This window comes from Corvus moneduloides, chromosome 20 (assembly GCF_009650955.1).
Source record: "Corvus moneduloides isolate bCorMon1 chromosome 20, bCorMon1.pri, whole genome shotgun sequence".
Taxonomy (NCBI): Eukaryota; Metazoa; Chordata; class Aves; order Passeriformes; family Corvidae; genus Corvus; species Corvus moneduloides.
Genome location: NC_045495.1, coordinates 6,279,503 through 6,305,067, shown reverse-complemented (window position 1 = coordinate 6,305,067; position 25,565 = coordinate 6,279,503). Strand labels below are relative to the sequence as shown.

The 25,565-nt window shown below is 56.2% G+C and overlaps 1 protein-coding gene across 1 annotated transcript; it reads left to right on the top strand.

The window, feature by feature from the left end:
* Nucleotides 1-1,298: 1,298 nt before the first annotated feature.
* On the top strand, nucleotides 1,299-25,440 carry SH2B2 (SH2B adaptor protein 2). Its single transcript, XM_032130094.1, has 10 exons — nucleotides 1,299-1,360; nucleotides 2,317-2,446; nucleotides 11,257-12,144; nucleotides 14,397-14,498; nucleotides 18,679-18,770; nucleotides 20,975-21,069; nucleotides 21,250-21,432; nucleotides 21,561-21,754; nucleotides 22,462-22,633; nucleotides 23,067-25,440. Exons 3-10 carry the CDS (start codon nucleotides 11,284-11,286, stop codon nucleotides 23,378-23,380), a joined length of 2,013 nt encoding a protein of 670 aa, XP_031985985.1. The 5' UTR covers nucleotides 1,299-1,360; nucleotides 2,317-2,446; nucleotides 11,257-11,283; the 3' UTR covers nucleotides 23,381-25,440.
* Nucleotides 25,441-25,565: the final 125 nt, after the last annotated feature.

The following is a 25,565-nucleotide window of genomic DNA, read 5'->3' as shown; positions in this document are numbered from 1 at the left end:
CTGGCCTTGAATATGTGACCAGCCAGTAGCAGGAGGGAGAGCATCCACCCAAAATCACCACAAACCCAGCCATGATGGAGAAAATCAAGAGTCCCTGTCCCAGCTGTGCCTCCTCGGCAGTGCTTTTGGAATGTCCACCTCGGCCCATGTTTCATGCTGCTGCCAAAAACACACCAAAAAAAGAGAAATGTTTAGGAAGATGTTGCTGTGGAGGAAGAAAAAGCAAACGGTGCATCACTGTGCACCAGCCTTACAATAAACCTCCCTCCTTCTCCCCCAAACCAGCCTCTTTCCAAATCTCCCAAGAGTACACCCAGCAGGGTAACAGGACGGTGAGGAAGCATAATAAATAAATAATAGTAATAATAATGACAAACCCCTCCCTCCCCTCCACCTCTTACATAACCAGCATTGTCTTAATCCTACAGGTGCTTCACAGAAGTAAAAAGGATTTGTTCCTCCTGCAAATCCTTTTCTTTTTTTCCCTTTTTTTTTTTAATGGTGACTCATCCTACCGTGGACGAGCCATGGGGAGGCTGGGGGGGGGCTGTGTAGGGTCCCAGAGGCAGTGGAACCCTCAACTCCACCCCTGAAAGCCCCTCTCTGGGCTTCAGTTCCCCTGTCCTGGAGTTTGGTCCATCCAGACCCCACCCTGTCCTGGGGTTCAGTCTGTCCTGAACGCCCTGGCAGGGAAAGTACTCCGAGATGGGCCCCAAAATCCACCAGCAGGATGACAAAGGTGGGCAGAGCCCAAACCTCCCCCTGGAGCCACTCCAGTCACACCACCCTGCCTTGTGCCCCCGGGGAATATGGGTGTGGGGGGGATCAACCCCATCCCCTCTCCTGGGCAGTGCAAGGACAAATGTTGGGTGATAGATGGGTTGGAAAAAAGGCTGTGGCCCCTCTTCAAAGCATGGGGTGCCCTGCCAGGATTTGTGGATCTTGAGCATCTTAGGGGCCTGAAGACTCGGCACCTTGAAAATTTAGGGTGCTGCCCAAGCATTCGCAGTGCCCCCGGGGGAGCTGGGGAGCCCGCGCGAGGATTTAGGGCTCTTCCTGAGGATTTGGGGAGCCATACGAGGATTTGGGGTGCCCGCTGTTGTTTGGGGCGCTCCCGCAGACACCCCCCCATGCCAACCCGCGGTCGGCGGGGACACATCGATGTCGCTGGGGGTCCCCGTGCGGGCGCGGCAGCGGCGGGGCCGGAGCGGGGGCGGCGGGGCCGGGCGGGGCCCTTTAAGGCGGCGGGGGCGGGGTGGGCGGGGCGGGGGGCGGCGCTGCCGGCGGGGCGGGGGGCGGCCGGGCCGGGCAGAGCCGAGCCGAGCCGAGCGGAGCCGGGCAGAGCAGCGAGCGGGGCCGGGTGAGCGCATCCTCCGGTACCGGCACCGGCACCGGCACCGCTCCGGCACCGGCGGGCGGAGGGGCGGAGCAGGGGGAGGGCCCTTTATTCCCGGTTATTCCCCGCCGCTCCCCCGTTCGGCAGCGGATCCCCCCACCCGGGGGAGGGTCCCGCCCCCCGCCGCTGCGGCGCGGTGCATTCGGGAGGGTCCCCGAGCCGCCCCCTCCCCTCGCACCGCGGGGCCGGGGGCTGCCGCCGCCTGCCGCCCCCCCGGCTGGGTCACCCCCCCCCCCCCTTCCCGGTGAGCATCGCCGCCGCTCCGGGCGGCCCCGGGCCCCGCGGGGGCGGGGGGCGGTGATGGGGCAGACCCGGCTCGGCCCGGTGCGCCCCGGGGAGCGGGGGCTGCCCCGGGGGTGCGGGGCTGCAGCGATGGGTTGGGCTCCCCCCGCCATGGGGGCTGCCCTGGGGACGGGGTTCTGCTCCGGGGATGGGGACTGCCCCAGGGGAGGGGGTTTCCGTCCGGGCCTGGCCTGGGGGGCTACAGCCGTGGGTTGGTTTCCCCCGGGGCTGGGGGGAGGCACAGACAGCACGCAGCCCCCCGCATGGATGCTCCCTTATTTTCAGTCAGTATTGTCTGCCTGGGTTTGCAGGAGGGGTGCAGGCTGCTCTGGAGGGTCTCAGGGGCCCCCCGAGGACACAGCAGCCCCGGGCAGCCGCTGCCTCCCGTCCCCGCGGGGACACCCGTGGGGCAGCTGCGGCTCCCGAGCTTCCTCCAGCCCTGCTCTGCTGAGCCCGGGCAGCACCGCGGGAAGGCCCTTGGGAGGCTTGGGGGACTTTCTGCCTGGCCCTTCTGCTTGTTTCTGGTTTTGGTGAAGTCAGGCTGGAGCCCAGCAGGACTGTGGCTTGGGGGAGGTGAGATGTGCCTGGGGATATTGCTCTGGCTCCAGGGCTTGACAGCCTAAACCTTTGCCTTCCAGGTCCCTCCCTCCAAGTCGGTCTGGTACTTCCTTCCAGTGTGGAAATTGATCGGTTGAAGTTATGCATTTGACCTGCAAGAGCCACGCTGCCGGTGCTTCGGGGATCTTGTGAACTGGAACGGGAAAGGAGGTAAAACCTCTCTGTCCACCCAGCACCCTGCCCAAAATCCCCTGCAGGCCCTGCTCCTGTGTCTTTGAGTGGATGAGGAGCAGCTGAGGGAGCTGGGAGTGCTCAGCCTGGAGGAAAGGAGGCTCGGGGGGACCTTCTCGCTTTCTACAACTGCCTGAAAGGAAGCTGTAGCCAGGTAGACCTGAGTAGACAAGAGGAAATGGCCTCAAGTTATGCCAGGGGAGGTTTAGTTGGGTATTAGGAAAAATCTCTTCACTGAAAAGGTTGTCAGGCTGCCCAGGGCAGCAGCGGAGTCTCCATCCCTGGAGGATTTAACAGACATGTAGATGTGGCACTTGGGGACATGGTTTAGTGGTGGCCTGGGCAGTGCTGGGAGAATGGTTGGAATGGATGATCCTGGATGTTTTTTCCAAACTAAACGATTCTGTGATTACTCAGAACTCCCCTCCATGGGGATTTTTGGTTTGGTTTGTTGGGAGAGTGGAGAAGGACCATGGACATCTGGGGATGCCTTTCTAAATAGGAATCATGCTCCCAAACCACACAGGCTCTTCCGAAATGCTCAGCCCCTCTTCGCTGGTGGGAGGTCACATTTGTACAGACAGGTGGGCGTGTGCTGCCAGGAGATCTGCTCAGATGGGATGGCAAGTGCCCTTGGACCTTCCCTCTGTGTCCTTCAGTAGTATTTCCCAGTGTCTCACTATCACTGTAACGCAGCAGAGGAGCCCAGGGCTAGTAGCACTGAATGATTCCTAAAAAAGCTGCATAATTCTCTCAGCTCCAGCTTGGGAGGCACACAGGTTTGCCTGCCCTGCCTGGTGTCTCAGTGACTCTTCCCCTGTGCCATCGAGGAGGGTGAGTCAGCTCTGGTCCCCGTCCCTGTCTGGTCAAGGCTTTGGGGTTAAAATCACCTCCTTTCTCAGATGTGAGTTTCTCATCTGGTTCAGGGCTGCAGCGGCTGCTTGACTGCAGGGTTGCCTCTTCTGGCTGATCCCCTGGGCCATCAGGTCTGTCCCCTCTTCTCCTGGACTGCGAGCACATCTCAGCCACCCTTGTGGCAGGGTGGTCTTGTCCAACCTCCTCTTGTCCTTCCTCCTTGGAGGTAGAACACCCGTCTCCTCAAGATGAGGATGTTGCTGGCTAATGCCTTTCCTGTTCCTCTTCCTCCTCTTCTTCTTCCCAGCAGAGGCAGAGAAAGCAGATAATGATTGCCCATCTGCTGGCCCTGCTGACTGGGCTGGCTGGGATGCCCCAGGGCAGTGCTTCCAGCGCTGGGGCTCCTGGCATCATTCCCCTCCTGCCTGTGGGTGCCCTCACTTGACCTCAGCTGTTTTCCCTGCCCATGGATGCCAGTGAGGTGGTGGGATATGAGTGGGAGACTTGTCCCTGGCCCGGGGATCCGCTTCCTTGTGCAAGCAGAGGCTGGCAGAGGGAAATGCTCCCAGAAATTGAACCCCAGCTGGCTCCATCGCAGTGGAGAGGAGAAGAGATCATGCCTAAAGGGAAAACTGCATCCCACACCTGATTCTTCCTAAAGGGAAAACCAGAAGGGCTTGGAGATTCTTCTTGCTGGGTACAGGGTCCAGGTTTGGGATGAGACTTGACTGGAGCCCCGCATCCATCCACACCCACAGATGGGGAGACAGGAGAGGGACCCAGAGTGCATCCACTGCAGGGTCCCACTGGGAGGATGTTTCTGCCCTGCTCCACTGGGTCCTGGCAGCATTTGGACCCTGAGGCAGGAGAGGGGATGCAGTGGCACCCCAAAACCCTGGCAAGAGGGATGGCAAAGTTGGAGACAGCCTGTGAGTCCCTCTGGCATGGTCATGGCCATACTGGGTACGAAGCTCTGCCTGCCCAGGAGCATCCCTGCACAGAGAAGAGAAAAAGGATATTTGAGGTTGGATCTCCAGCCGGGGTTGGCAGCTGTAACAGGGTGTTTTGGCATCATCTGGTTGAGGGGGGGGGGTGGTTCAAAGCCCACTGGAATTTTTATTTTGCTTAATACACCACTTAAGCAATTAGCAGTGATTGTAGCAGTCCTGGGTGAGGCGCTGGGTAGAATTGAATTTCCCCAGCTCAGATACCATTAGGCAGCAGTTTAAGGCTGTTTGCAGGCGAGTATGAGACAGTGATGTGTGTGGGGAATTAGATCTGCAACGTAAAAAAAAACATAATAAGAAAATTTCCTACAGAACTGTGTAACTTTATCTCACGTTTATTGTGTGCTGTAATTGAAAAACAATCTTAGGGGGTTCTCTGACCTAATGACAGGGGATTCCCAGATGACTGTGCTGTATCCATCAGGATTTGCTTTGTTGAGCATCCACTCAGCTCTCACCCCAAAATCACCCAAGGAGCCCCTCCATGGCACAGCAATCCCCAGGGCAAGAGCCATCTCTTTCAAAGAGTTTGCACTTTGGGTTATGTTGCAGGGCTTTTTCAGTAAATCCCCAGAGTCTTGGGTGCCTCCAGGGGAGGGGGGTGAGCAGATAAATCTCCTGTTGTTTGGCATTTCTGAGCCCAGGAAGGGTCTGCCCACAGGTCCCAGGTCAGTGGTTAATGTGTAACAGGTGTGAGGACACTGTGCACCCACGGCACACCAGCCTGGAGGGGCATGGATGTGCAGATAGTTTTCTGAGGATGGGAAGGCAAGAGGAGGAGGAGGAGGGTTTTGTTGTGGGCTGAGGGGCGGAAGGAAATCGAGGCTTAGCGAGGGAAATGTGAGATTGCTTGGTTGGGGACAGGGCTTGTGCTGCTCCTTGGGGGAGGCTCTGCTATTGTGGTGGTTAAAAATAGACTTTGGACTGGGGAGTTTTCTGTGGGAAGCTCTCTGGCTGGAGATAGGCACGTGAGGTGGCATCCAAGTGAGGGGAAACGAACAACAGCCTCTGATCTCCTTCACCTAAAGCTCTGGGGTTTTAATTTTTTTTTTTTTTTCAATAGCTTTTCCTTTTGGTCATTGAGGAGGTGTTTCTGCTTTATTCCAAGACACAGCACGCTGCCTCCAAGCCCCAAGCTGCATCCACGATGCCCAGATGCACCAAAGCTTTGCTGATCATTATGTCCCTGCACCCTGGGAACCCTGTCCCCATGGCTGAGGTGTCCCCCAGGTCCCACACCACTGTTCCCAGCAGGCTGAGTGCCTTGGGTGATGCTCCAGCCCCGTGCGTGGGCTGCAAGTGTGGCTCCCTGCAAGCTGGATGGAATTACTGAGGGAAAAGATTATCTAAGATCTATTGGATCTTACCTATGAACTTGTCTTTATTTTCCAGCAGCTGTCAGCACAGGAGGTACAACATCCACGGCGGGGGATTTTGGAGGGGAGGGAAAGGAACTGCCCTGTGGTATGGTCAGAGTAGTGGGAAATGGAGAAAAGCTCGGGTTTTTACTGGGGGGCTCTCATGGGCCCATTTGCTTATTTGAACCCTGTGAGGCTCAGTCAGGACATCACACAGCTGTGGGGACACCCTTATGTGCAAGAGGGGGAAAAGGGTCATTTCTTGCCCATTTTCTCTTTTGAAGATGTGTCCTATCAGCACCTGCACCCCAGAACCTTGTCCTGGCCATCCAGCACTGCTAAGTGCTTGAGGCATCTGTTTTGAGAGCTGGGCTGGCCAGAGGGATTCCTTACTGGGCAGCAGAAAAAGGCACAAGGAGCCTTTTCACTCCAGAAAAATGTTTTTTTAAGCTGCAGGTGACAGGTGGACCCTGAAGTGCATCTGGGCAGGGAGTCAAAGCATGCTCCTGCTGAGGCATTGGTTCAAGGCAGGTGGTTTGACCATAAAATTTGAGGCCAAAATGCTGTTCAATTAATATTTTAGTGGGATGGACAGTAAACGAGAGGAACAAAGATTGTTTCCATGGTTCAGACAGCCAGTCGGATTTAAGATCACAACAGTATAAATAGTACATGGAGTACTGAGGAGCCTGGAGAGCAATCAGCTTCTCCCACTCCAGGGCTGTGGTCAGGGATCCAGGGGATGTGAAAGGTGCAAGGCAGGTGACTTCTGCTTTTGTTCCTTATAGTTTTCTCTTCCTCAGCTCAGCCTCTGCGTGCACTTAAAGCTCTGGAGGGTCTCGAGGGCTGGGAAGGGTCCTCGAGGTGACAAAGGGAGGTCACTTGGTGACGTGCTTCAGGTCTCAGCTGTGGAATGGGGGGACATCAGCTCCGATGGATCCCTCATCCCGCTGTGCTTGCACGGCAGGAGTGGGGATGGTGCCCCTGCTTCTCTCCTGCCGTCAGTCTGAGCCTGCTCCCTCTGCCCCACTGCCCCCAAGGCCAGTCCCCTTCCCAGTTTGAGCTGTTTTCCCGTCTGCCCAGGGCAGGCAGTGCCCCGGGGCTGTGCAGGCAGGCTCCAGGCTCCCTCGGGAGCTGCCAGAGGGGCTGCCTGTGTGTCAGGAGCTGCCTGCCAGGAGCATCACCTCGGGGGGGGCCGGGGGGTATCTCCTTGCTCTGCGACCTGCTCGTGACTCGGGGATCTCCTCCTCTGGCATGGCACGCTTAGGTCAGGCGCTTTTCTGGGGGAGCAGGTGCCTGGGTTTCCTCATGTCATCCCCACGGGATCGAGATGACCAGCTGGGGCTTTGAGTGGCATCGATCTTGCTGGAAACCGAGCAGCCTTGCAGGACTGGGACAGCCGGGGCTGGGATCTCCTTCCCCGGGAGCCAGGGCTTTGCTGCACACCCTCCTGCGCTGGCTTTTCCTTTCCCTTTGCTCCCTGGCGTGACCCCGGGAGTTTTCCCACACAGGCGGGATGGAGGGATTCATTTTGCCACTCACAGCCTCCACCTGACAGTGCTTTTCCCCATTGAGTTTCGGATCACTTTGTCCCAGCCTGGCTGCGCTGGGTGGAAGGGAAACATCTCTTTATTAGGGTTGTTTCCTTAAATAAAGCCATCGGAGCCAGCGCTGGGCAGGCCGTGCTGGGCAGGCTGTGCTGGCCATCCCATGACCGGTGTTGTGCATTCGGATTATTAACACCTCATTAGATGCTGGTTTCTCCCCACGCCTCTGGTTCAGCAAATCCCAGTGGCTTTGTTGTTGCTCCCTGACTCCTGTTTCACGGGGGAGTTGTTTTTTTATGGTCTCCTGCGCTTCTGCTGACAGTTTAAATTTCATTTCTTCTTGAGGTCAGTTAGCTTTGCTTCGACTTTCAGATTATTCCAGAAGCCCCCCTCCCAGAGCAAGGGATGCCTCAGCACACCTTGGTGGGAGAGGTGTCCCAAATCACTGCCAGCAGTTGGCTCTCACCTGCCATCCCAGCCTGGGTTTCCACTTGGCAAACCCCAGAAGTTCTTTATTTTTATCCTCTCTTTTTAAATCTTGACTCAGTTTCCCAAATGACAGCGGCAGCAGGCACAGCTCTGCCCTGGGAGGAGTTTGGGGACTTGTGCAGGTGGGTTAGGAGCCCGTCACCAGCCTGATGCCGTGGTTGCCACTCCATGGCTTCTTCGTGACAACAGACCATCCCGTTTTATATTTTTATTTTTCTGTCCTCTTGTGTCACCCAGGCAGGGACTCAAGGCTGTGTGGCCCCTGAGCCAGTTCTGGAGTGGGCTGATGGCACTTCCAAAGGAATCTGGCTCCTTAGAAAGGTGCCTGGAGTGTGCTGCAGGCCTCAGTAAGCTGGGCTGGCAGGGGATGGCCCTTTCCAAAAAGCAGTTGCAGATTTGCTGCTTATTTTCATCTTGAGCTTATTTTCGTCTCCGCTTCCACCGCTCTGCCCGGGGATGCTGTCTGTGGCATGATAAGTTATTTCCAGAAGTGGGGCAGAGCTGTTGGTATGGAGGGGAGTGCAGGCACCCAGATTAAAGGTAAATCTACACACATAATTGGGAGCCTGCTTCCTGCAGAAACCAGGTGAATCAGGGGCGGGGATGGCTCTGCAGTCCCAGGGGCTGCCCTTAAACCACCCCACTGACTCCCAGCCTGTGCTGTTGGGTCCTGGCTGGGGGGCTCCTGGCTGTGCTTCGGGCAGGGGGGTTGGATACGTGTCACAGGGTTAGTAATCCCCGCTGCCGCCTCCTCAGACCTGCCAGATGTCTCTCCTCTAGGCTTCATTTTTATAAATTGGCCTTTTAAAGTCTGTCATCCCCATGCAGATGAAAGGAAGACGCTGTGATGCCTCTGCGTGCGCGTCTCCGAGCCTGAGCCTGGCTGCCGTGCCTGGATCTCCTTGAGGCTTTTTGTTTGGGGCTTTATCTTTTTTGAAGTGCCTTATTTTTTCCCTTCTTCTTCTTCTTTTTTTTCCCTTAACCTCTCAGAGTCTGTTGCCATGCCTTGGTTTGGGGCAGGCAGGCCCTGAGCACCAGTCCCTCCTGGAGAGAGGGATGGGGAGCTGTGTTTTCCACCAAATTCATGGGAGGGAAACCATCAAAGCCCCGGGGCTCAACACCCCAGGCAGATGCAAATAAACCCATCACCGAGGGGCTTTCTCTTCCCCCCACAAGCCCCCTTCTGCTCTTTTCCCTTTGCACCCTTTCTCTCTCCCTTGCTCTTGCCGTGACTGCTTGGATTGGCAGCAGGAGACTCCTTTTCATCTCCCTTTTCTCCCCAAGCCCAAATACTCCTGGCCCGTGGCTTGGTGCCAGGGCAGCTCCTGGGGCCGTGGTAGAGCTGGGGTTGTGAATTTTCAATTCAAAGGGCAGAGTCTTTAAATCCTCTGCTTGGTGATGGATGGATAATTAGGAATTTCATTTGCTGGGCGGGTAACAAACAGCTTTGCATTTTCTGCTGCTTTGCCGATGTCTCTTGGGGAAATTCAGATGCTGCTTCTAAACTGCAGGGATGGGTTTTTTCCCAGCTGGCATGGCTCCCTGCTCAGGTCTCCGGGAAAGCCCTGTGATGCTGGGGAGAGCCTTGCCAGGGATTTCTGCAGGAGCTGGAGCTCTGCTGGTGCTGTGGGATGTGAGGGGCCAATGCAGGTCCATGTGTACCCTGTCCTCAATGCCTCCCTAGCACAGCCAGGTCTCTGAGCAGCATCCCTGCCTTAAAGATGGGAAAATGCCACATATATCGTGTTTCTGTTGGGATTTTTATTGCCTGTGTGGATTTCTCCCTGTTTGGAGGGGGTTGAGAGCCACTTCCTGGGATGGAGGTGCTCCCAGAGAACTCATCTCCATAGGGATGTGCTGGGGATATGGCAACCAGCTCCTGGCCACAGCTGCTGCTCTGAATCACAGCCTTCAGGGCTTGATCCTGCCTGGGGTCTGGTGACTGACATGGCTGGGGTCTGGAGGATAAGGAGCAGGTTATCCCAGTCCCCAGTGCCCGCCCCGATCCCGTGGCTTGTGCCGTTCATCCGAGCAGTAATTAATTATTGGCCGTGTAAGCCGCCGGCGGGATCCGGCGCGTGATTTATTAGCAGGAGTAATCCCTCGCCAGCAAAAGAGCTGCTCTGTGAATGGAGAGCAGCAAAATCCAGGGAAAGAGCTGCTCTGTGAATAGAGAGCAGCAAAACCCGGGGGGAGCTGTCCTGCCCTTCCAGAACTGGATCCCACAGGCACAATCCCTGCCTGGAGCAGGGCAGCCACAGGCACCCTTGGGCTCTGTGTTTGAGCTAGCTGAGGTGGATTTGCCAACCTGCTGCCCTTGGAGTGGGGGAAGGAGGGGTGTCTGGACACAGGGACTGTGTGTTTGGGGTCATGGGCTCAGCAGTGCCCCAGCCAAGGCCCACCAGTACCAGCAGGCCACGAGCAGTTTTGGCACTGGGAGGAGATTTTTGAGATGCAGTCACTGCTGGGGTCTCCCAGGGGAGGCTGTTCATGCTGCCCAGAGCCAGGCAGAGATTTGGGAAGTGCAGCATGAGCACCAAGCTGGACTGGACACATGCACTGCCAGTCCCTCGGCCACTGGGAGAAGGACCAGTGTGGAGATTGGGCAAACTGGTGCTTCTCCCAAAGGCTCACAGGTCTGGTCTGCAGCTCCCATCAGCTTCTGGTGTGCTCCTGGGTCTGCCTTCTGTTTCTTTTCCCCCTGTACCCCACCTCCTCATTGACCTCTGCTGAGGACCTGTCCTGGGTTATCTGTTAGCCGATGCTCAGCGGGGAGGGCAAAATCCCAAAACTGATGTGGCAGAGGATCAGGGCAGAAATAGAGACTGGAGAAAGAGAAGGACCAGCTGGTGTGTGCAGAGGGGAGGGTGCTGCCCTGGGTGGGCACTGCCAGGACTCCCAGTGCCCCGTCCCCTTATGGAGAGCTGTGCCATGCCCAGGCAGACACAGAGCGAGAGGAGGAATCCTGCAGGCAAATCCCCCCGGGCTCCTCCGCTTGGGGACTCCTTAGTGGTTTCATGAGAAATCAATAATGCTTTTGCATGGTCATAATCGTAAAATAAGTACAATTTATGGCTGCTGCCGGGGCCAAGATTCTTTCCTAGTGGATGAAGTGGAGAGAGAGCGACACACAGACACTTTCCCACAGTATTTTCCTTTGCACTGGAACTGCAGATCAGCTCTGGCATCGTGGCAAGGGGAGACCCCTGTTTTGGGGTCTGTGTTGTCTGTGTCCATGTCCTGTGACCCCTGTTTTGGGGGTGCAGGTTGTGTTGTCCATGTCCCCATTTGGGGGTGCAGGATGTGTTGTCCATGTCCCCATTTGGGGATACAGGGTGTGTTGTCCATGTCCCCATTTTGAGGGTCAGGATGTGTTGTCCATGTCCCCATTTGGGGACACAGGGTGTGTTGTCCGTGTCCATGCCCCCATTTGCGGGGTGGGGACAGGGTAGGTCATCCATATCCCAGTTTAGGGGGGACAGGGTGGGTTGTCCATGTCCGTCCCACACTCAGGCTGTGTCCTTGTCCCTCAGCCCGCCGGCAGGTGGAATGGGGCAGCCATGAACGGCGATGCCCTGTGCCAGGAGCCCTCTTCCCCGCTCCCCGACTGGAGGGAGTTCTGCAAGCTGCACGCCCAGGCAGCCGCCGTGGACTTCGCCCAGAAGTTCTGCCAGTTCCTGAAGGAGAACCCCCACTACGACACCCCCGGGGCAGAGACCTCCTTCTCCCACCATTTCACCGCCAACTTCCTGGACATCTTCAGCCTGGAGGTCAGCCGGGTGTTCGTGTCTGACTCGCCCACCAAGTACAACATCGTGCCCTTCGTGGGGCTGCAGAACTGCCACGTCCCCTACGGGCGGGAGGTCACCCCGAGGAAGGAGGAGACGTCCACGGAGTCCCTGGACAGCATGGACGCCCCACTGGGCGCCAGCCGGTACCTGACCCCAGCCCAGCAGGTGCAGGCTCGCAAGGTCTCCTCCTACGGCCAGTCCCGCAGCTCGGAGGATGTCTCCATCCACGCTGCTGCCAAGCCCAAGTTCAAGAAAGGCTTCTCCCTGAGGAACATGAGCCTGTGCGTGGTGGATGGAATGAAGGAGATGTGGCACCGCAAATCCTCTCCGGAGCCGGGCGCCGAGGCTGCTCCGGGCGGCCGCAGAGCCGAGAGGGAGCCGTGGCCGGCCGGGGGCAAGGAGCCTGGGGACCCTCGGGAGAAATGGACCCACAAGCTGCGCCTGTCCAAGGTGCCCTCGTCCAAGGTGGAGCTGGTGGACATCCAGAGGGAGGGGACGCTGCGCTACATGGTGGCTGATGACACGAACTGTGTGGGGAGCTCGCAGTGGCAGAAGTGCCGCCTCCTGCTCCGGAAAGCGGTGAAGGTGGAAGGAGAGAGGTTCCTCCTGGAGTTTTATGTCCCTCCAAAGGTAAGTCCTGGCTTTTGTCCACCGTTGTTTTTATGAGAAGTTCAGGCAGCAGTTGGGTTTTGCTTGGGGCTTTTTTTGTTTCCACTGCTGAGCTGGGCTGAAATCCAGCTCTGGTCCAGAGGGAGATCTGGTGCTGTGTGGCTGAGGTGCGAATGGATGGGAAAATGTGCTTGAAACCCATCCAACCTGCAGGCCAAAATGAACCCCGCACTGTTGGTGTTGGTCTGTGCCTCTCACCTTTTGAGAAAATACAAAACATGAGCTTAAACTCGAGTGCATCTCCCTGGAGAGCAGCGCGGCACGGGTACGGATGGTGGGCACTGCTCTGGGCTGGACTGGGGGCTTCCTGAGCCCATGGAACAGGGCCTGGCTGGAAAGAAACAACTCCATGTCCATGGTGCCCACAAGGCAGCCTATGAGAGAGCAGGAGAAGGACATTTCACAGGGGCATTGAGTGACAGGACGGGGGGGAAGGGAGTAGGGATAGGTGAGACATTGGGAAGAAATTCTTCCATATGAGAGTGAGGAGGCCCTGGCACAGGGTGCCCAGAGAAGCTGTGGCTGCCCCATCCCTGGAAGTGTCCAAGGCCAGGCTGGATGGGGCTTTGAGCAACCTGGGATAGTGGAAGGTGTCCCTGCCCATGGCAGGGGGTGGAACAGGATTCTTTCCAACCCAGCCCATTCCGTGATTCTATGGATGGAGGATCTGATGGAGCCTGGTGTGTCAGCTGCACCAAAGAGAAAATAAACTTGGGTTAAAATGGAACAACTGCTGCTCTTAAAACATTTAGGAGAGAGCTTGTAGAGGGATTCCATTTTTAGTGTATCTTGATTTGCCTCTAAAAATCAATTTTGAAATTATTTCACGGCAACTTTTATGAACACTGTCTGCTCTTCTGTTATAATCACACCCCGCTTAGGTTTACAGCTTTTTCCTCTCATCCCATCATGCTTTCCATCTGGCAAATGTAAAAGTGGCACCAGTCTGGCACAGCTGGAAGAAAACTGCTTTTTGCTTCAGCAGCCCACAGCTTTGTTTTTGCATAGACCTTACAAAAACTATGGCCACGTCTTTAAATCTTTAAGGGAAGAACCCTCCCAGAGAGGAGGGGGTTGGAATGAGATGATCTTTAAGGTCCCTTGCAGCCCAAACCATTCTGTGATTCTAAGACCCTTCTCTGGCTCAGGGGTGAATTATCACCTTGTTTCCTCTCCTTTCGAAGCAGCTGCCACTTCCTTTCTGACCTTCTCCTGTACAAACACCAAGATGGAAAAATTCCCCAGGGATGGGCAGAGCCTTGCACGGCTGAGACATGTCTGGAGGCAACACTGGGGCTCCGGGGCTGGTAGAAACGAAACATCCTGCAAGGGAAAAAGCAGTTTCTGTTCTGTCTTGGATTTATTTATTTTTATTTCCCAATAAAAATGGGAACTGAGCCCATTATTGGTAACTTGCAGCCTGGAGCTCCTTGCTGGCCTCATCCCACCCACTGCAGCCAAGGCACCAGGCACAGGTTTTGGTGACTAAATCTCATCTCTGCTTCCTGCAGCTGCAATGCTCCAAATCCCAGAGCCCTGGAGGGGACCAGCCCTGGAGAGCAGCACCACGAGCTCCTTTGTGGGGATTTGTTATAATTAAAACAAATATCTGGGGAATTTGTTGCTCAGCAAACACTTGGAGTGGGAGGCACCGGGTCTTGCCTCCCCACCGAGGCTCCGGCGGGTGCCAGGGGCCCTGGGGGAAATTCATTTTTCTTTATTTTAATGTAATTAAAATTCCCTGCATGGCTGAGGCTGCTGCATCGTGGCTTCCCGGTTGAAATGCTGCTCCTGTGCTGGAGAAACGGGGCTGCTTTCCGCATGGGAAGCATCCCCCACCAGACAGCACAGCTCTCTCCATCGGGAGAGGGTTGAAAATGGAGAGAAATTAAGTGGTGTTGGCAGAGCTGGCACATCAGCCTGCGCTGGAGCAAGGAGGGTGGTTTGGCAGTTAAAAGCACCTCCCTGTCTTCCACTGGGCCTCCTCTTGGTTTAATTCACAGAGCTCAGAGTTATCAGGCACGGGAGGGAAATCAATGCTGTTTATCCCCCCCCCGTAATAACCACACAGGCTGAACTGATCTTGCCTCTGAGAGCCCTGCTGCATTGTCCCCAGGGACAGTTTGATTCAATTGAGTGACTTTTTTTTTTCATTCATTGATTTCTTTTCATTTATTTTCTTTGGTTTTTTGGGTTTTTTTTTCTTTTCCCAGGCTTCCAAACCCAAGGTGAGCATCCCGCTGTCGGCCATCATCGAGGTGCGCACCACCATGCCCCTGGAGATGCCTGACAAAGACAACACCTTCGTCCTAAAGGTGAGAGCAGGGTGTGTGTCCCTACAGGAACCCCCTCTGCATCTGCAGCCTGCAGCACAGGAGGCTCAGTCCCCAAAGGGATCATTGCCTTGGCTTTCAGAGCTGAGATGCCAACAGCCCTCATGCTCCCCACAGGATCCCTGCCTCCTGCAGCTGACACCGGGGTGTTCTGGGATCAAGCTGTTTGGCTTCTCTGTGCCACCAGGAGATGGGTTAAATCAGTGTCCAGAGAGAACCTGCAAGGAAAAATGCTCCCTGGTGCAGCTGCTTGTGGTTTTGTGGCTGCTGCTGTCCCAGATCAGTGACGTGTGGTGGCTGCTTCATTGACACACTGTGATGGCCCTTAGTGATGTGGTCTGGTTGACAAGGTGACATCTGGTCAAAGGTTGCACTTGATGATCTTGGAGGTCTTTTCCAGCCTTAGTGATTCAGGGAACAGCTGTGGGGGGCCAATGAGACCTTGGGGATCAACCACACATGAGTCTGGGGGCGTGAGCAGAGAGTGAAAGTCTCTCTCTTCAGAATTTTCCCTATCATGCAATTAATTAGCTCAGTGCTGCCTCCTGCTCTGCTGGAAGACAACAGCCTGTCATGGCAGATCAGGGCTGAATTTTGCAGGGTCCTGGACACCACAATGATGATGGGCCATTGAATTTTGAGCATTTCTGGGTTCTACCTCTGCTAAACAAACACCTCTCTCCCTGATGCTTCTCCCTAAGAGTGTGTGGCAAAGCAGAGCAGAGAGGCCAGGCTTCCCAGCTGAATAAACCTGCTTGAAAGCTTAGAAAACTAGGAAAGGAAAAGAGGGGGAAAATTGAGCCTGGATTTGTGAAAGCCCCCAAGCCTGGTAGCCTGCCTGGCCCCAGCACACATTCCCATGGGAAATGGCTTTCCATCAAATCCAGCTCCTTGTCAAGGTCACACACGTTCTCCTGGCACCCTCCCTTCCCCAAGGCCTTCTTGCTCTTCAGCCTCAGCAGTGGTCAGTGTCCACCATGGGCACAGAGGCTCATTCAGCTGTTGTCTTCTGTGCCTCAAAGGCCAACCTCAAGTGTCTTCTTCTCTCCAGACTGACCAGCCCAAGGTACCCCTTGCTTTCCTTGCAGGCTCTGGAGAGAGGACGCCCCGAAGTACACATGGGGCCGCGGCCCAGAGCGGGTGGGAAGGATTGCTTCCTCTTTCTTCTTCCTCTTTGTCCAGCCCGAGCTGATGCAGTTGCTTTCCTCACACCCTGACGATGATGATGGTGACTCACATGCAGCCTGTGGGCTGGTGGAACTCCAGGATGATTTTTGCAGAACTGCTCCCAAGTCGTGGTTCCCCAGCCCGCACACATGAGGTGATCACCGTGAGCCAGAGCTCGCCCTGTCCTTGAGCTGGAGGCTGGTTTCAACTTTTTATTCCACCTCAGCTTTGACAAGTTCATTTGAATTCTTGCCTGATCCTCCAACACACTTGCAGTGTGGTGTCATCCCTGAATTGATCAGGCATCCTCGCATTCTTTTGTCCTCATTACTGAGGAGCACGCACGGAGAGCCTTTGATGGGAAGGAGCTGCTGAGCACATCCCTCAGCTTTGACCGCTGGCCATTGATCTCTGCTCTTGGAATATGGCTCATCAGCTACTTCTTGTCATGTTCTCTAGATCCCCTTACAAGTCCCACCTCAACTGTGTCACATCAGTGTCCAAAGTGTGGCCAACACCGAGGGTGTGCCACTGCTTCTCCCTATCCCTGGGGCTGTCACGAGCATGAGCAGGTGGGTTTGGTCATGGCAGATCCCTGCTGGGGGGATTCAGCTCTGGGATGCCTCCTGGGTGCCTGTGAGGGTTGGTTTCTCTGGCTGCTGGAGGAAAATTCTGGGCTTGCCCTCTTCCCATCTTCTGGAGTCAGGCGTGCTCTCTCCACACCCACTGCTAACAGCTTGGTGACTGCTCCAGCCATTCCTTTAATTCCCTTCAGGAATGCTCCAAACCCTGCCAGCTGGGAAATGCCTGCTTTACCAGGTACCTCCTGCTCCTGCCCTGTGCTGGCTCTCACCCTGCCACAGGGGAATTGATCAGAATCGATCCTTTGAGTGAGCTGAGGCAGCAAGCATGGCATGGAGCCCCCCCAGCCAGGCTTTGCCCTCCTCTCCCAGCTGTTGGCACAGGATGCTGTTCCGCTTTTGTCACACCCACAATTATTCGTGGCTCATTTTCTACCCAGGTCTTCCTTGCTGGGACATCTTTCTGCTCTCCCATTTCCCCTTCTCTGGCTGGACTTGCAGAGGGGGTGAAACACCCCCAATGCTGGGGTACAGATTAGGTGGGCAAGCTGGGTGCTGTGGTTTCCCTTCCTGTGTGATGTGGAGCCCAATGTCTACCTTCACACACAACATGCAGGTTACGATGGGTGGAAAAGCCCCTGCCTTGTTTGGGGAGGCCACACTGAAATAGTTTCTGCCAGATTGCCTAAAAATGAGCAGCCAGCATGTCCCCAGAGCCCATCAGACACCAAGCACGTGCAGTTTTTTCCATTGCACAAGCAGGTGCTTGCAAAATACCCAAGCCCTGCACGTGCTTTGCTTGCTGTCATGCTCTGCATGAGTGAGCAGCCGCATCTCCCACGTCAGCTTCATGCCTTGCCCTTAAAAAGCCAGAGAAGATCCTTTCTTCTGGTTAAACAAACTGGGGAGGGGGATCCTTGCTACTCCACTCCACCTCTGCTCAGGACAGGGTCCAGGTCCCTGCTCAGCCCCAGCAGGGCTCTGCTCCTCCCTGCTTGTTTTCAGGACGGTGATTCAGTTGTTTGTGATTAATCGGATTTGCTTGGAGGTTGTCTCAGCTGGCAATGTGACACCCTCCCCGAGTCAGGGCTGCTCTGCTGCCTCGGGAACACGATGTTTAAGGCTCCATGAGGGATGCAGGGAAACCTGCCAGAGGCACACAGCATCCCATGGCATCTGAGTCCACTGATGTGGAGCTTCTGGGCTCTCCCCAGAAAAGCACAGCTCCTTTGGGCTGGACAGTTTGGAGGCTCTTTTGCATCCTAATTTTTATTTATTATTTCTTTTTCCTATGAAAGGGGGTTTCTCTCCCACTCTGTTGCAATCAGAAGTCAGAAGCCTCATGGACCAGAGGCAGAAAAGACAACAGAGGAGAGGTTTAAAACTCCTGGGGTCTGGCAGGGTTTTGGGGCAGAGAGCAGCATGGCTTCTGCTATACCTGTGCAGAGCTAGTTTTGGGGGGACACAGAGGTGCCCCAGGAGTGAGGGATGCTGTCTGTGCTTGGGCATAGTGCCATGCCCCTCCAGTGCTGCCAGCCAGGTGTGGTTTTTCCATGGAGGCGTAAAAACTTTGTAAAAAACCTTGTCATACATTTGCTCATAACAGTGGGGTGGGGATTTTCCTCTGAGCCCCAGCTGTGCTCAGGGGTCATCTTGGATGCACCAGAGCATCTCGGGCGGTCACCCCTGGGAACTCCTGTGCTGGGATGGGGTGGGACACTGATCCTCTGGGTCACCCCTCAGCACTCCTGTGCTGGGATGGGGTGGGACACTGATCCTCTGGGTCACCCCTCAGCACTCCTGTGCTGGGATGGGGTGGGACACTGATCCTCTGGGTCACCCCTCAGCACTCCTGTGCTGGGATGGGGTGGGACACTGATCCTCTGGGTCACCCCTGGGAACTCCTGTGCTGGGATGGGGTGGGACACTGATCCTCTGGGTCACCCCTCAGCACTCCTGTGCTGGGATGGGGTGGGACACTGATCCTCTGGGTCACCCCTGGGAACTCCTGTGCTGGGATGGGGTGGGACACTGATCCTCTGGGTCACCCCTGGGAACTCCTGTGCTGGAATGGGGTGGGACACTGATCCTCTGGGTCACCCCTGGGAACTCCTGTGCTGGAATGGGGTGGGACACTGATCCTCTGGGTCACCCCTGGGAACTCCTGTGCTGGAATGGGGTGGGACACTGATCCTCTGGGTCACCCCTGGGAACTCCTGTGCTGGAATGGGGTGGGACACTGATCCTCTGGGTCACCCCTCAGCACTCCTGTGCTGGGATGGGGTGGGACACTGATCCTGTCTTGCTCAGTTGGGGTGCTGTTTAGGGGGTCTGGCTGGGTTGTGGGGTGTGCTTTGCCTTGGGATGGGGGGCAGCACTGCAGCACAGCTGACTCTGTCCCACATTGCCTGCAGGTAGAGAATGGGGCTGAGTACATCCTGGAGACCATCGACTCCCTGCAGAAGCACTCATGGGTGGCAGATATCCAGGACTGCATCGACCCCGGGTAAGGAGTGCTGGGGAAGGGGCTCTGTGGGGCTGAGCTGTGGTGCCTCACCACCGAGCAAGGGCTGTTACCCTGATGCAATTTTTGCTGCTTGGGTTGTCACAGGAAGTGCCCAGCTCACACCAGCAGAGGTCTGGGGGCAGAGTTAGCAGCCTGTGTCTGCCAGGGGTGCAGAGCACTGGCTGCCTGTTCACCCTTCTCTGCCCCATGTCCCCTCAGCCTGGCAGAGGCAGGTGACCTGGGAACACAGCCTCAAAGCAGGAAGTTCCTAACACCCACCTTCTGAAGCTTTTATACTATATTTGAGCTATTTTCCATGTGTTTTTCCAGCTTAGCATCCCTGATATATTTAAGATCCTGCTGGTTGAATTGATTTATTTGTATTTCTATCACAGTGGCATCAATGTTGTCACAATTGGAGTCACAACTCAGCCAAAACTTCTCATCTGCTGTTCCATCAGCACACACAGCAAATTGTGTAGGGAGGTTTGTGTGCCTGGTGCTGCTGCCCTTCAGCTGGTTCAGACATGCCCAGCCTCCAGGGAAACCTTGGCACTGCTCTTCTTGGCACAGTTTTGGAAAAACAAGGTGCCCACGCTTGTGGCAGTGAAAACCTCAAGCAAACCTGGAACAGAGGCTTGGAGATGCTCCTGCTTCCTCCAGGCTGCCTTTGCCCCCTCCTGCTAGAAAGATGCATTTGGTTGGTCACCCTGGATGCTGCATCTCACAGGGAGGATGCACTGGTGCACTCCAGATGTCTGCTCCTTTTGCTGTTTTCTGAAATCTGTAATTCATTGGCATGAACTGCCCAGAGAAGCTGTGGCTGCCCCATGCCTGGAAGTGTCCAAGGAGGTTGGACAGGGCTTGGAGCACCCTGGCCTAGTGGAAGGTGTCCCTGCCCATGGTAGGGGGTGGAATGAGATGAGCTTTAAATTCCCTTCCAGCCCACACCGTCCTGTGATTCTGTGATTCAGGAAGCAATGCTGAGGCTGGGCTGCTGATGCGAGGCTCGGAAAAGGCCTTTTTTCCCTCACTCCGTGTTTCAGTGCTGGTTTTCCAGCTGGAGCTGAGCACCACGGCCGTGCTCCCCTCGAGCCACCACAGAAGCCGCCGGCGTCCCTGCGCCAGCCCCTCGCTCTGCCCCTGGCAGCCTCCCAGCCCTTTCTGTTTGCTTAGCACCCAGCGCCGGCCGGCTTTGGCCTCCAGACGTGACTGTAAAGCAAATAATAATGAACTCCAGAGCAAATAATAATGAGCTGTTTAATACACCGCCACACACGCTCGGTGCCAAGAGCGAATTCTCAATCAGCTCCCGATGCTCGTGCCAAGGGCTGCGTGCTGGAGCCGCTGCGTGAGCACCCGGCGACGGCTTTTCTGCAGAGCGCTGTTGGTTTTGGTTTCCTTCCTCCCTTCTTGTTTTTAACTGGCTGCAGCTGAATGACTCCCAGTGGCTGATTCACTTACTGGCCACTAAATAATTCAGCAGCTCACAGGGAGCTGTTGCCACTGACGCAGCCGCTTCCCCGCTGCCTGTGCCCACGTGGCCCGTGTGAAGCAAGAGCAGCCGAGTGCTGTGGGCAGCTCCGGACTCTTGCCGGTGGCTGGGATAAAAATAGGTTGTGGAGCAAGTTGGATGCTTGTGCAAGAAGGGTGCTGAAGTGCACAGGGAGGGTCAGCAACAGGGATGCTCTGAGTGGCTCCCTTGCTCTATTCCCACTCACTCTTTTGCTCCAGGCCTCCTGGCTTGGTTTTTTCATGTCTCTTAGGGATGTAATTCCCATGGGTCGGTAATTCCCTTTTCCCTTTGCAGAGGGTGAAAGTGAAAGTGCCCTCGGGTGGAAGTTGGTGGTGGGAGGGTGTGTGGGTGCAAAGCAAAGCGCTGAGAGTCAAGGTAACAGCTTTCCTTCCAAACCCACAAGGCTGCAGCAAAATCCTGCAGCTGGAACTGAGCAGCATGACCTGTGCAGTGTGGGCTTGCAAGGGTTTAATCCCTCCCACGCTGGTTTCTCACCCCCAAAAAGTCACGTTGTTTGGTGGCTGCTCTGCCTCACCATGCTCTTGGTGCTGTGGCAATCCCTTGGGAGGAATCTGGGAGCATCAGGATGTGCTCTTGGATCACACTGGAATTTTGTTTGGCTGAGTCCCCATTTCACGCCAGTGAGTGGAGGTGCTGCATGTGTGTGTCTCTCTGTGCTCTCCTCCAGGGACAGTGGGGACGACATTGAGCTGGTGTCCTGTGCACAGGGAGCCTGTCTGCCAGGCAGGACAACCTCCTCCAGCTGCGAGTTCCTGGCTGACGGTAAGGAACTACATCTGGGAAAGCCTGGGAGTCACTCAGAGCTATAACCTAGCCCTCAGGTGTCTAAGATCCAGGAGTATCCAACACAGTTGCCTTCAGAGCAGGACAGCCTCCAGCTTTGCCCAGTGATGGTGGGTGATGCTGAGCCACTAACTCATCCCTCTGCAATTTCCCCTGCAGATGTACCCAGGCCACCGGACAGATGTGCCCTGCCCAGCACTCACAACACCGCCACAGCCACTGCTGTCCCCGTGCCCCACAGCCGGGGCAGGGATTCCCTGGGGGAGCTGCTCACCCATGTCCCACTGGAAAGCTTCCTGCAGACACTGGAATCCTCCCCCACCGCTGGTGGGCATCTCACAGGTACTGGGATGCAGGATGCAGCCCCAGCATCTCGCTCTGGAGGGTGCACGGAGGGAGAGGAGGAGGGGCCAGGAGGAGAGGGGGTGATGTCCGGGTGCTCCCTAAAAACCTGCTGTCCCTGCGGGCAGGGGAGGACAGCGAGGCCGAGGCGGAGATCAACCTCTCTGACTTCCCCTGGTTCCACGGGACTCTGTCACGGATCAAGGCAGCCCAGCTGGTGCTCTTCGGGGGCGCCCGGAGTCACGGATTGTTCGTCATCCGGCAGAGCGAGACGCGGCCGGGGGAGTACGTGCTGACCTTCAACTTCCAGGGGAAAGCCAAGGTGGGTGTCCTCTGCTTCTCCATGGCCTCTGCTTCTCTGTGAACGTCAGTGTCAGCCCTGCCCAGCACCTCAGGGTCCTTCTTGCTCTGTGGGTGACCCCAAACACAGCAGCTCTGCAGGGAGCTGCACCCTGGTAGGGCATCCCTCAGGACCACCTGCCCTTGTGCCCCATGAGGCCTCTGCACCCTGCCCAGCCCCTTCTACACTTTCCCAACTGGATCAGTGCCTGCCATGTGAGCATAAGGTTAAATACCCCATGGCACACCTTCCCCTGCCCTCTCCTTGTCTGTTCAGTGTCCCAAAGTACACAGATGCACTACAAAAATCCAACCACAAGTAGTTTCTTGCTGGGTCTTTTTCCTAGCAAAGAGATTGCCTGTTCTTGTCACCTTGCAAGAAGCAGTTCAGGTGAGCTAGAGGCTTCCCCAGGCTGCCTGTGATGCTGGGATCGGAGCTTCAGCCTCCCTGGTTGTACCCAGACACCCTTCTCTGTGTGTTTCTTTATGGTGTTCATCCCCGGAAGGGGCCAAACTTCTCCTGGGGCTGCAGCGAGTGGGGATTTACAGGAAACACCCTGCAGCAGGGTAAACATAACAATCCTATGTTAGGAGCAAACCTCCCTTGGCTGATGGAGGTGGCTCCTGCCAATTGCACGGGTAGGTCTCACCCTCACAACCCCCAGCTCACCCCGTCCCCTGCACTTGCAGCACCTGCGCCTGTCACTGAACGAGAGCGGGCAGTGCCACGTGCAGCACCTCTGGTTCCAGACCATCTTTGACATGCTGCGCCACTTCCACACGCATCCCATCCCGCTGGAGTCGGGCGGCGCGGCCGACATCACCCTCCGCAGCTACGTGGTGGCCCAGAGCCCACAGCCCGGTAGGTGCCAGGGCTGGGCAAGGCTGCACGTGGAGGGCTGGGTGTGAGGAGCGGGTTGGGATCTTGCATGGACAGATCCATGGGATTCCCCCCCTAAAGCAGTGCCCTGCTGATGTGTGGGGCCATGGAGATGCACCAAGGTGGGTGTCACCCTCTGAAGCTGGGCACTGAGGTCCACGCAGCAGCAGGGCTGTGTGGGTGTGACCCCCTGTCCCTGGCTGCGGGTGTCAGTCCCCTGGCTCGGGCAAGGAGAGGAGCAGGGGGGTCTGCAGGGCTCGGAGCATCCTGCTATGCTGGGAGAGAGTGGGAAGGAGGGTTGGAGAAGAACAGGGTCAAGGATGGAGAGTGGATGTGGGAAGGTACCAGCGAGGGAGAGGGAAGGGGCCAAGCCCCAGGCAGCACTGGAGGGGTCAAGCTCCTGCTTCTCTTGCAGACACCGGCCCCCCGCCACCCCTTGTGTCGCAGCCACCGGGCTGCCGGGTCGACCTGCCACCTCCACACTACTTCTGCAGCACAGCACCCACGGGCCCGCCGGTCCCGCCACCCGCTGAGGGGGTGGCCGCGGCCCCCACTGTCCCGGTGCCCGCACCCTACCACCGCCTGGAGGGTGCCCTGGGCCCCCGGAGCCGCAGCGACAGCGCCGAGCGCCGGCCGGAGCCCGCTGCCACCAGTGCCGAGGACTACCACGAGGCTGACAGTGCCCGGAGCCGGACCCGGGCGGTGGAAAACCAGTACTCCTTCTACTGAGCCCCCCGTGCTGGGGGCTGCATGGTGGGGGGAGCGGGGCAGCCGTGCCCCTCACCGCTGCACCGGCCTCGCCACCTCCTCCTGCCACCAGCAGCGACCCAGCCGGGACGCCCTCCTCGATCCCTGCTGCTTTTCGGAGCTGTGCCAGCGGTGGGCAATGTCCCAGCTGGACCTGGCGCCAGCCCCAGGGTTGGGGCAGTGCTGGGGGTGTGGGAGGCTGAAAGAGTCAGTGCCATTTTAGAGCTTGCAGCCTCTTCTCCTTCCCTCTGGACCAAGAGCTCTCCCAGGGCCGAGCCGGGCTCCCTGCATCTCCTCCTAGGTATGACCATCGTGGGATGGCACCCAAAGCTGTGACAGGCTCCATCCTCCAGCCAAAGCACCTTGGCATGTCCCCTCTGGGGCGAGAGCCCAGCATGGCCAACATCTTTCTGGCACCACCCTCCCACAAACCAGCTGCTCAGGGACTCCGGCGTTTTGGGATGAGCATGGAAATGTCAGATCTCCATGCAGAGACTCTTCTCGCACACATGGATCACTGAGAGGGCGCTACTGCAGAGGCCTGAGGGTTTATCTGGGCTGGCTTTTGGGCTCCCTCTGGGGCGTTTCCTACCCTCTGACAGAAGGTTTTTGTCCAAAGCTTAATGAATTGCATTCAAGGAAGGGTTTTCCTGCTGTCCTGCCTTTTCTGTTCCTTTGTTTCCTTTCTCTCCTTGCTCTACCAACAGAGAATCCCTGGATACCCTTTCTTCCTCCCTCTCTTCCTTGATTTTTCAAAACCTAAGCTCTCTGCAAGGGCATCAGCTCAGCCTTCTGTCTGTTCTCTGCCACAGCGGGGGACTATTTTCCATTGCTCAAGGCAAACCTTGGAAAATATGACAACAACCCCTCTTTACATCAGTTTTTTGTCATTTGGGATGTCTCGGGGGGGTCAGGCCCACATCCCACAGCCAGGAGCTGTGTCCAGAGGTGAGGGACAGCTTTGCCTTGCAGGTGCTTGGCTGGGCTCCCAGGAATAAAAACACTATATTGATTCTTTTCCAATAGGTCATGGAAGCCCTGAGGATGGTTTTACAGGGGTGCCTCGTGTGGGGTGGGAGACCCTCCAGAAGGGCAGCTTTGCTTGCAAAGTGTTTGCATGTCCCCCTTGGTTTGGTTCACACAGCTTGTCTTACCCAGGACTCCTGGCTCCTTGTGTGGCAGTGACACAGGAGTGACAGTACTCACAGGACCTGAGCCAGGTGGCTTTGGAGTATCTGGGTAGGTCTCCAGGTAGGGCAGACCCCACCATACCCAGCTAGAAATTACCACTTAGTGCAAAGAGGTACAAGCCAAGCCACAACCTCAAAAAAAAACCCCCATGAGTTTGCTGGAATTGGGTTGGGCCGAATTTTTATTTATTAGGTGCCTTCTTTCCTGAGCTAGCAAAGCATGTCCCCAGTTCTTGACTCACATATGCCTCCTGCTTCAAGAGGGCAGGAAAGGCTCCTTGCCTCCTCCTGTGGTGTGAGAGCTGCCTTTCTGGCCCATGGATGTGTGAGACAAGGGCTGGTGGATCCCATTCCTACAGCAAATGCCACTTTCTCCCCAAACACACGGCCCTTCAGAGCGCAGCGGGAGCAGTTTTCTCTGTTGAGGGTGTTTCAGCCCAGCTAAAACACAGCTCAGAAGAGCAGGGAGATGCTGGATGCTGTTGGTTGATGGTTTAACACACACAGTGGATGAGGGGAGATCTCCAGATCTAATACTGACATTGGTTCTTCCCTGAGGTCCCAAGGGTGGGATCCAGAGGGCTGGATGGGAGCGCTGCCTTACAGACCTTCAGCTATTGGCTTCGTTTCTCACTTTCTGTGTCACAGGATAGGAAAAAGAGGGGGAAGCAATGATCTGCAAGCGAAAAATGTTAATTTGTAAATAGGGAAGAGTCTGGAAGAGTTTACTGTTGTGTAGAATAAATTAATTTTATTTAAAAAAAGAAAGGGGAGGGGGAGACTTGTTAAACAAATGGAGAACTCGAGTTCCGGTTTTAAAATAAAATCACTTGCAAAAACAACAGCACGTGAGCAAGAGCTTGGGCCTTTGCTGGATTTGCTACATAAAAAGAAAGGAAAAAAGAGAAGGAGGATGCTGTCATGTCTCATGTGTGCAGACCTCGTTGCTATCTCTGGGCAGCTGGGGCCAGGCTCGG

Coding starts and splice junctions, on each gene's coding strand:
- SH2B2 (XM_032130094.1), top strand. CDS start 11,284: ATGAACGGCGATGCCCTGTGCCAGGAGCCCTCTTCCCCGCTCCCCGAC. Junction 21,070..21,249: donor CTGCGAGTTCCTGGCTGACG/GTAAGGAACTAC, acceptor TTTCCCCTGCAG/ATGTACCCAGGCCACCGGAC. Junction 21,433..21,560: donor CGCTGGTGGGCATCTCACAG/GTACTGGGATGC, acceptor CCCTGCGGGCAG/GGGAGGACAGCGAGGCCGAG.